Genomic DNA, 10,866 nt, shown 5'->3' with positions numbered 1-10,866 from the left:
AAAGACAGGGATAAAAATAAATATATAAGGTCTGATGGCCTGCTCCACATTTTACCTTACAAGCGAGAGAAAGCATGTCAGTACAAGCTCCATCTTGCTTAGGGTAAAACAGAGAAATCATCTACTGAAATTATCCAGCAAGCAAGTTGGAGTGCAGGTGAGCGCCTAGGTTTTACCCATGCCCTAAATGAACTAAAAACTATGGCCACTATAGGGGAGATTCTCACCTGAGAAACGAGCATATTGAGAATATTCCACTCAACTTTGAAATGACAGATCGAAAAAATTGAACATTTTCCTTAAAATTTCATGCAAATTTATGCTTGTTTGAACTTCAACCCACATTCCTTTAGCTCTCAAATTATCCCAAACACTTCATAATAAGGACACATTGTTCAAAATAAAAATATGATACTGTCAAGAGCATAAGAACACTGTTCATTCTCACCATATAACGCTCATGTAATACCCAAGATAAGCTATGATTTCATGCAACAGTCACTCATCTGAGTGGAAGGCTCTTGTCAAAATGTGAGCGACCCACTGCTGCTGTTAGAGGGCTGTTCTTTCAAGTCTTGAATAGTCACGAGATCCTAGGTCACTAATACCATCTTTACACACCCCGCAGAATAAGATTATCTTATCATTGGTCTCTTAAAACAAATACTAAGAACATATATACAGCATTCAGAATTAGAAAAGCACTTGGAATCCTATAAGAAGGAGAAACATGAAGGGATCAAAAGATTCAGGATAAACCATCAGACTGCAGAAAACTGCCATTACATGTAGAGGGAAATGGAAGAGGGAATTCTGGACAAGGATATGAATGCTCTGCGTTTTGGTAGAAGCAAATGACCCATAGAGAAGCAATACGGACTGCTCCTTTCAAGTGCAACTGAGGGACTTCGTGTTCATTTCACAGTTGCCAGGAAGATATATATGGATTAATGAATTCGTTCAAATGTTAGGAAGTTATAGTTAGGAATTGCACTGCCAGATCTGATCAAGTAGGTTGCACAGCCCTGCGTTCTTCCTCTGTAAGGAGGTATATCGGAGAACAGAGGAAGTGATTAAAAATCTTGTATAAACAATTTTACAGAATAATCTGTTTATCAGGAATTTTTTTTTTCAAACACACAGAAGTCCAAACACCTTCCAAGTCCTCAGAAAATCTGAACCTAGACTTTGCCCAGTGCACGTACATCCAATCTAATTTGCAGGATTTCACAAAAAATAATGCAAAAATCACATCCTGCAACTCATGCAACCTTTCTTCTTCTGCTCCAGCACTATGGAAATAAGACCACAGGCTAACTGTGTTGTCTTTTAAAAAACTGCTGACTAGCAATGGCACTGTACAGAACTGCACAAAGTTCTGCAATATAATTTTGTCATCAAAGCACTTCATGGACATGGACAGTAAGTAACAACTCATTACCACCATCATTTTATACATGGGAGACCACAGAAAAACAACGAGATGCCTAAAGCTAAAGAAAGGGCCAGTATATGAATTCATAACTTAGAATTCCTTGCTGGCAGATCCATTTTGTTTTGCTATGCTATGATCTACAGCACAGACAAAATTCATATTTAATAGAAATGGGCTTTAGGTTTTATTTTAGCTAATTGATTTAGACGGTTGACTTAATTTCCATTTCCAAATCACATCCCACCAGACACTGCCCACAGATACTCACAGTTCCTTAATGCATCCAATGCCCACTGTCCTTCTGACACCAAAGGTAAACTGGTGCTTGTGTGTTCGTAGCACGCAGAAGAATCTTTAAGAGTCAAGTCTGCCTGCTGCACTTTATCAAACTGTCTTTCTGACACAAGAAGACTTTCTACCTTCGACTTTTCAGACATGATGGGTGATGAAGACTGAGCATTCAGTATTAAGGGAGATTCGAGGCCCAAGTCTTTATCTAGTAACAGAAAACATACATTCAGGTTAAACAACTATGTCAAATATGGTGATAGAAAATTCTGCTTTGCACAAAAATCTCTGAAAACACTTTAAAAATAGAGTTCTTGAGGAGGGGCTGGTAAAAGGCCAATTCTTTCCAGGGGAAAAAAGAATCTTTCACAGAAATTTATAAAACCGATGGAAATAGTAAAAGGTACATTTCCAAGAGGTTCAGTATCACTTCTCTACATGACTTGTAAAGAAATCATTCCTTTCCAGAATAATGGCAGAGCTAAGAAAAGATCCCCAAGTCACAAGGATATGGCTTGCGCTCCATGTAGCAAATGTACTGATACCATTTACCAGGACCGCTGTTTTACCTGGACTTTGTAGACTACTGGCAGGAATGTCATGCTGCTCTTTGAGCTTCTGCTGCTCCTCTTCTTCACGCTCTTCTCTGCAATGAGAAAAAAATGAACACATTGTTTCAGTCACATATATCTGAATCGCTGCATGAGAATCAGCGCTTTGGCTGTCAATCTTTGAGGCAGAAGAAGGGGTTCTGGAAAAAGAGAAACCAGCCCTTCCTCCTCCAGCTACTTTTACTTACTCGCCAGGTCCTGACTGTGGTAATGGAATCACTCTTCTAGCACTCCCCATTTTTACAGTCCCTGCCATCTGAGCTATAAGGTCCTGCCATCTGCAGTAGAAACATCAAATAAGAACATGCAAGGCAAGAAGCATAACGAATACTTCTCTAACACCTCTTAAATCCAGCTGATACTATTACTGCTTTTATCATCAAGAGAAATATTTCATCCTTTTCTTGTTTGGGGTTTTGTTTGTTTGTTTTTAATTCTGTTACATTCAATGCAATTATCTTGCAGCCACAAGTGAAGCACCACAGCATGATGCTCACCTCACCAGGATACTCTTCAGGAGAAGAAAATGAATGACAGGACCTTAGCAGGAGCTGTCAGTTGAGGCAGTTATTTATACACAAATATATACAAAAGCATTAAGTAACATTTCACATATTACTGAAGAGTTTCATGTATAACACACTAAACCATTCTTCTAAAGTACAAGTAGAGCAAAGCATTTCTACTAAAAAAGAAAAAGTGTGTAGCTAGGGAAACAAATTCTTGCACTGGGGTGCTTAAGATGCTAGTACCAAAGTCTGCAAGGCTAACTGGTGATTATTTCCGTTACTTATGTGGCAGTCACGTAAGACCAGAATTGCACTTTCAGGTCAGAAAAGGAGTTGGAATGAGCCAGACAGCAAGAAACAACAACAGAAGCATCCAGTGTATGCATGGGTTGGGCTTGTTTGGTTGGTTGGTTTTTAATACATCTGTGTGTATATACACACACTCACTAACATATGTGTATACACCCTCCCCCTGCTTTTTAGAAGTTGAGAGAGACTATCCTTGGATACTTCCTACATAGGCCAACGTAGCTGCATTTTCAGCTATTACGATAAGGAACTCAGGTAATTCATGCTCACCTGCACAGTTACTACAGGGAAGCAGATGTGAAAGATCTCTGAAGTACAACAAACCAAGCAGCAGATGGAACTGAACCAATTACTTACACATTCTTTTCTGAAACAGTCTGTGCCACCAGTTCATAAATATGAGCGCCATTTTCTGACATGGAGATGACGAAGAAAGCTTTGTTATCTGAAGCAACACAGGGAGGGAAGAATTTAACTAGGTGCCTTGTCCCACATAGCTTTCTAAAAATTCCTAAAACCAGGCATAACCCCAACCAGAAGCAATTAAAGAAGAGTTCATGAGATAACCCTCCAATGCTGTAATATACAAACATCGATCTTTTCCTATCCAGGAAATTTTTCTATTAGTCCTGAAAGAAAAGAGCCATTACCACCCAAACCATTTTGAAACAGATTTATTTCTCCTCTTTTCCCTCCTAATAATTTCTAGAGTACCTTTCATCTAACACAATCAGAGTACTTTAATTTAGAAGTCTATTTAAAACTCAAGCTATGCCTATTACTGATGCAAAGAAGTTAAACAGCTCATACATACAAAGCAAGATGTTGGACAACCAAGAATTAAGCCTACGCATTCTTCCATGTTCTGTTCTGGAACTCTAGACAAAAACATCTATCCTTAACTGATCTAATCTTCACTTTGGCTTCCTCTTTTGCTTTCCCAATTGGTTACACTGACCTGTTGCCACCTGACGAACCAGAACGGTGTTCAATTTGATGATAGGACTGAAGGTGTGTTTACTATCAGCTGTCGATGCCAAGATTTTACTGTGACACTTCAACACCAGTTTATCATCTTGCTTCTGCAATAACACCAGAATGTCCTCCAGAAGCAGAGTGTAGAGATCTGCACAGAGTACAAAAGAAGTCAGAATAAGTTAGAGATTCATAGTTTTATATCACACCCCTGCAGAAAGAATAAGGTTGCATTTTTGATTACTCATGCAGAGGCAGTAATCAGTGCTATGCCATTCCAGGCAAAGCTTGCAAATCTTCCTCATCAAAACTACAGCAGAAAGCTACAGATGGAATAGGATCATCTCATGACTGACTGCTGTGTCCCTGCATGGCCTTAATGGTACTCCAGCACATTTCAGAATTGACAAGTATAATTTAATCAGCTCTGAGAAACACACAGGCATTATTATAAGTGGCAGTAAGAATCACAACTGGAAACTGCAGAAACGCTTTCTCTTCCTCTCCTTCTCAAACACACACAAACCCACCTTTAAGTGAGTTGATGGAACAGGACTCACCGATCGTTTTGTCACGATTAACCTTCCAAATCAGAGGTCCTTCATGAAGCATTTTTCTCTTTGTTAGATCCAAGTTCTGTCACCAGGGGAAAGAAAACTTTTTTAGTAGCACTATGATATTTCTGTGGAAGCAAGTAATGCTAAAGCATGGGAATGTCAGAGGAAAGGCCAGAACAGGCACTGCAGTTTGGAGACAAGCAGATAAACTCAGTCTGGAAAAAGAAATGCAGAACACAAGTAGGACACGCTTGTCAAACAAAATCTTACGAGAAGTGTTTGTTATCACTCTTCCTCATTCACTACTCTTTTGCAGATGCAGGTCACAAGGTAGAGAATTTTCATACTAAATCAAGCTACTAAGGCATTAGTATGTCCTCTGATTTCTAAGAGGCATTCTAATATCCCACATAAAGTTTGCAGTTCTGGAATTACAACTGGTTAATGCTTCAGCACTCAATTTGCAAGTCAAGTGTGCCTACACTGACATACAAATCATTCCAATGATCTGATGGACTTTATAATGTCAATGGATTCTTCAGTCATTTCAGTGCTTGTGACATTTAGATCTGCAGGCAAGCAGAAGTGACAGTTTTCACAAGTCACTCCTTCCAAGTCACAGAGTCTACAATCAATGACAGCAAGATTTCATAACTGCCAGTAAGTTCTTCATTTCCTAACTAAATGCTTGCAAGTTTATTTGTGGAAGGATACATGACACGGTTTTATAGTAGAGTCGTCATATAAAAATTTCTTTGGATACACCCTGACTTTGGAGAAGATAGGGGAGTGATAAATCAACAACAGCGAATCTATACAAGACACCGGAATAGACAGTGGCAAAAATTAACAACTGGGGAAAAAGTACCAAATCATGAGGAAAAGGTGCAGAAGTGAAGGGAGAAGAGTGCTTGTGTAGAAGCTACCTATTTGGAATGTGTGTGAAAGAAAAAAGAAGAGATTTGTTTCAAGTTGCAAGTGCCTATTGATGCTCATCATTCACTTGAAACGTTAAAATTTCATAAAGCTAGTCCTGCTCCTAGGATGCTGACAGCAAGTAACCAGCTTCACTAACATAACTACAAGAATTTACAGGGCACTGCAACACAGTACTTTCAGTACTGGACTTAAGACTTTATTTGGCTGTACCTGTGGATCTGCTATACAAATCAACCTGTGTACAAGCTCTTCTTTGAAAGCCAACTGCATTGCTACACCTCACGGCTCTGAGGGCTACCCAGTTCCAACACCACAACTAAGATGTGATCATGTGAGATATATATCCACATTAAGATTTGTCATCCACTCGCTCTCTCTCATGTGATACAGAAGTGCATTAGCTTGCAGACCATTAAGATTCGTTTCACAGAACCTAGAAGCTTCATCAACACTTCTACGTGCAGAAGCAAGTTGTTGCATCCACAAAGATCTTCAGGAAGGTAGCAAAACTCAAGTTTCTGAGACTAATGGTTTTAATTTTTGTATAGAAATATTTATCTGCAAAGACCATTTGATTGTACATCAGAAGACTGTACTAAAAAGAGCCACAAACTGAACAGCAGGGTTGCGATCATGATTTACAGGGATTGCTTCAATGTTGTCACTCACTCTGAATTCATCCATCATGGGATCCTCAGACTGCTTCAAATAGGACAGGTCGAGACGACGCTGATAATCTTCTAAATGCTGCAGAAAATGCAATGAAGATGGTCACTTTGATGAGCAAAACTCACCAGTGTCAGAGTACAGGCACTCATGAATACTTCCGCACGTTCCCAAATGCCCAGAATTCCTCCTCTTACAGGAGTACTTGTGCTGCAAAGCATCTTTACGCACAATATAAAATCACTAGTACAGAGACTCTAGGTGTCTTAAACACCTTGCTGCCCTTCAACTCTTCTCTCCCCAACCCCTGACGCTCACTCTGTTCACCTCCTACCTGCTTGTTCTCAGACTCTTTGACAGCTTGGTTCACGTGGTTAAGGATCTGACGACAATGATCTGCTGCTTTCTTCACTTTCTCTTTCTCTTCAGGCAGTTCTGCAAGAGAAAAAGGAAAAGTAATAATGTTTTCCAATAAAGGTTGAAAAAGTCATAAATCTACTGCAGCTTGCTGACCTAAGAATAGCCTATCAGCAAAAGCATTGCATTTCAAAGGTGAATTGACAAAAGGAGATTTGTGACAGGACAGAATTCATGCTGCCCTGCACACGCACCAGCCTTTGATGATCACCATACGTGGCATAGCCCTTGTTACTCTCCCTTTTTTGAAGGGGTTGTGACAACTATTCACTCCACAAACATCAATCTGAGAAGTTTTCCAAGAAATCTAAAAAAAGTTTAATAAGCCTCCATCATGGTACAAAGAAAAGTCTTGGGCTAGATATTTAAGACCACACAAAGGCAGCTAGCCAAAGTCCCAGGATTCAGCAACTGACTGCTAGCTTCTGCATTTCTCACAATCCTTTTTTATTTATTTTAGAAGAGAGAGAAACAGACAAAGCAATATACCACAAAATATCAGAAAAGTGTTACATGCTAACTTTTCCATCCAGATAGCCTGTATTTATTTTAACAGCTTAGGAAAAAAGTGTCTCTGGCTACATTCATGCTGCCTGATTATAAAAACCAGTCTTTTATTACTGCGAGAGAAACAGAGAGTTATCTTTCCAGCCAATGTCACTCGATCACACGCAGATACACACAGGTGAACTCCATCAACACTCACTTCCACAAGCCACATTAAGAATCTCGTTAACAGGCAAATAAACAAGTACATCAAGGATAATGGAGTATCACATGCTTTCCTAATTATGATTAGAGGGAACTTGTAAATGCAGTATATTTTTTATGAGTAATTAAATTACACTGCAGCAGGTATCTGCTAGTAAATCTGAAAAGGCATTTCATTATATTATTAACCATATTTTCGCCTGTAGTGCTGGAGATATCATTCAGTGTAACACATCCTAGCTAAAGTCCACCCTCTGCAAGCACATGAAAATGCAGTGCTTTAGAGATTCAACAGATGAGGAAGATTAAGATTCTGTTGGTGTCTATTCTGTAGGAAAGTATTTATTTCCAAGTTCCATCTCCTTCAAATTCTTAGTTGATGTTATATTGATAACATCTGAGATTTTTATGTGAAACTTGTTTTTATCAGGCTTAAGGAGTGTAGGTCAAATTGCACTCTGAGCACACATTTTTCCCAGATATTGGGAAATTTGAACAAATAGTACTGAGGATTGACTAAAAAAAAAAAAAAACACAACAAAAATACCCTTGGTCGATAACAAGAAAACCTCCACCTTAAAAAAAAAAAAAATCAATTTGTTCTGTATGATCTGCTTTTTGTTCTCTTCCTGAAGAAAAATGTTGATTTGCCATAAGCCTTAACACTATATGATTTTTGCTTAGATTCTATAATACTTTCCTTTTTTAGTTCCTTGCTCAGAAGTATGCCTTATGTCTATTCAAGCTTTAAGTAATGACACAACTTGATAGGTTTTATTAGATTCTTCATTCTTCACAGTTTTATGTTAGCAACGGATGATTAGGGACTTCTGTTATTGAAGATGTTATTTTTTTTTCTCTCTCAAATGCATCTACATGGAAATTGGAATTCACTTAAATGTGTTTTCTCTTAATAGTTTGATTTAGCTATCTTAATGTCCCGAATTCAAGAAAAATGTTTACAAGAGCATTTTTATTACTGAAAACCAATGTATTGAAATAAATAGAATATCATCTTAAGTGACTTGAAGTCTTTCTAGTTATTTTCTTCTTCAAGATTGTAGAAAGGAGCTATATATACCTAGGAAGTTACAGAAAGAACAGGCACGCTAATGACTATTTTAAAAAAAGCACAAATTCAACTTGCCTCTCAGTAAGTTCCTGAAGTTTTGGTTGCTAAGAGCATGTAGTAAGGAAGAGTTACACGATACTTGCTATCTTTTCCTCTGTTTCTTTTTCTTATGAATGTAATTCCAGCTACTAACATTATCACATAATCATATACAACCAGAAATATAAGGGTGCAGAGAAAATATTTTCTTCACTTTCGTTTGGTTGTCATAATCACTAAAAGCCATTAATAACAGCAATAGTTATAATAGTTCCAGCTAGGAACTGGAGGGTAGAGGGGAAACAATCAGGAATTCCTGGTTCCCTTCTTCAAAAACTAATAGCAAATCAAGTTGTTTTGCCAGTAACTTTCATAACCAGAGTGGTTCGGTTTATCTTCAAAACTTCAGTATTCCCCTCCCTCCAACTTTTTAAAACTGCATTTAAATGATGATATTGCACTCTACAAACACCACAATCCAATGCAGACAGTCATTATTTCACACTAAATTTCCTTTTTTTTTTTTTTTTCCCTAAGAAGGAAAATTAATTTCACTTAGAAACAAAGACTGGATTTTTTTTATTATCAATTTTTTTTTTTCCCCAACCTGCCCTCCTGTGTGGAGGGTAGCAGCAAGATCATAATGAAAACAGACAGTGACCCATACAATTGAACTGTTCCTCAACATATGCTTTGAAATCACATCTGCCTAGAAAACCTGCCGAGATGTATGCACAAGCCCTAGTGGAAAGGCTTTACCTGTGTACTTAGCAATGTTCTCCAGCAGAAGGGGGTACTTAGTCAACCTCTGCATCTCTGTGGGAATGATATCCTTCAGCTGCAACCGGCGACACAGTGGATTACTCTCAGCATCCTAAAATCAAACAGCACAATAACTACATTTGTCATCTTTATTAAGACTATAATTACCTGAATATGTAACATCTATTCATCACATAAACCTCTGTTACTTCACTTTCCAGTAATTAAATACAAGACAAGAAATGCCAAGATCTATCATTCAGACAACACATCCCCTCTCCATTTGCAATTACGCATAGGGAAGGCTCATCACAAAAGCAGCAGCTTCCTTCCCTCATTACTTCACAGAGGCCTGGTACCATCTCCAATCAATCTCAGTCACAGCCATACAGGGAAGACATCAGTTTAGGCTTTCATGCTATAGCAAAACTACAGTACATTTGTCAGCATAACCTCAACCCTTGTATTACCACAGTTCTTCCCAGTCTGTGATAATGAAGATAATGTTCTCTCCCCCAATTGCCACATGTATTCAAGGCTCTTTCCTATATCATTTTCTACATCATCTGTCTTCTGCCCATGGCATACATCAAAATGTCACTACTATAAGCAGTTTTCCCCACAGAAATATTCATCCTTGGGAAACAGCCACCTCAAGCGAGATGCCACTCCTGCCTGGGACAGCGCGTGCTTTCCTGCATTCTATCAGGACATTCTGTGTTCCCTAGAATTAAAGGCTCCTCCCTTCAAAAACAATTAACAGAGATAAATACAGTACTGGAAATGATCCCAATCTGAAGACAATGCCAGACATGATGTCATTAATTATAGTAACTTTATCTACAACCATTCATTATGCTATGCTGGCCATCAGCCACATCCTCAGGCAGCTCAAACCCTTGCATAAAATTCACCTGCACAAACGTCTGGAAGCGAGAGTCCTTCTTCTGGCGTGACTTGATGACCTCTAGAGCAAAGGGCTGGTTACTACAGAAAGTGGCAGTTGCATGTTTCAGCTTCTCCTCTGCTGGTCCACTGAACTGTGCCAGAAAGCCAAGAAAGCCAAATTTAGACAGACTCAGGTTCAACATGTGCCACTTTCAACAGACCTATAGCCACATAGCAGAACTGGTCTCACCACGGAATAAATCAATTACTGGCAAAATATGAGAAGTAATTTCCAACCTGTTTTCAAGGCCTAGTCTTCCCACTCTACTGAGGAACCCCTCTACACCTCCAACTCTACAGTCCTCCTGTCTCCAGCCCTAGCACATCCAATCCCTTTCACAAATGCACTGCTGATTCAGAGGGAGAACACAGTGCCATGTCTCCACTGTCAGCCATAAGGAGAAAAGAAAAAAAACCACACTCAGATGAATGACAAGGGATTATGTACCAGACTGTTGGTCAGCAAAGCCAAGACCAAAGGTCATCTCGTTTCTCAGGGACACCGATGCTTAAACACCATCTTATTTCCTAAACATAAGTATTAGAAAAACGTGGCTAGGGGAAATGATAGCCACAAGCAGGGCTGAGAAATGTGCCACAGATGACAGATGGTTAATCTGGTACTGCA

The 10,866-nt window shown here is 38.9% G+C and overlaps 1 protein-coding gene across 1 annotated transcript in view; it reads right to left on the bottom strand.

The window, feature by feature from the left end:
• The window catches only part of ARHGEF12 (Rho guanine nucleotide exchange factor (GEF) 12), a 40,115-nt gene that overhangs the window by 4,398 nt on the left and 24,851 nt on the right, over nucleotides 1-10,866 (bottom strand). The window contains exons 27-36 of the mRNA XM_010083143.1: nucleotides 10,205-10,330; nucleotides 9,288-9,402; nucleotides 6,624-6,724; nucleotides 6,293-6,370; nucleotides 4,688-4,763; nucleotides 4,111-4,278; nucleotides 3,510-3,597; nucleotides 2,523-2,612; nucleotides 2,293-2,369; nucleotides 1,704-1,931 (exon numbers count right to left, since the gene is read on the bottom strand). Of these exons, the coding sequence (XP_010081445.1) occupies nucleotides 1,704-1,931; nucleotides 2,293-2,369; nucleotides 2,523-2,612; nucleotides 3,510-3,597; nucleotides 4,111-4,278; nucleotides 4,688-4,763; nucleotides 6,293-6,370; nucleotides 6,624-6,724; nucleotides 9,288-9,402; nucleotides 10,205-10,330 (1,147 nt within the window). The remainder of the gene's footprint in view (nucleotides 1-1,703; nucleotides 1,932-2,292; nucleotides 2,370-2,522; nucleotides 2,613-3,509; nucleotides 3,598-4,110; nucleotides 4,279-4,687; nucleotides 4,764-6,292; nucleotides 6,371-6,623; nucleotides 6,725-9,287; nucleotides 9,403-10,204; nucleotides 10,331-10,866) is intronic.

Source organism: Pterocles gutturalis, unplaced genomic scaffold (assembly GCF_000699245.1).
Source record: "Pterocles gutturalis isolate BGI_N339 unplaced genomic scaffold, ASM69924v1 scaffold21595, whole genome shotgun sequence".
NCBI classification, from domain to species: domain Eukaryota; kingdom Metazoa; phylum Chordata; class Aves; order Pterocliformes; family Pteroclidae; genus Pterocles; species Pterocles gutturalis.
This window is presented reverse-complemented; position numbering and strand designations above follow the sequence as displayed.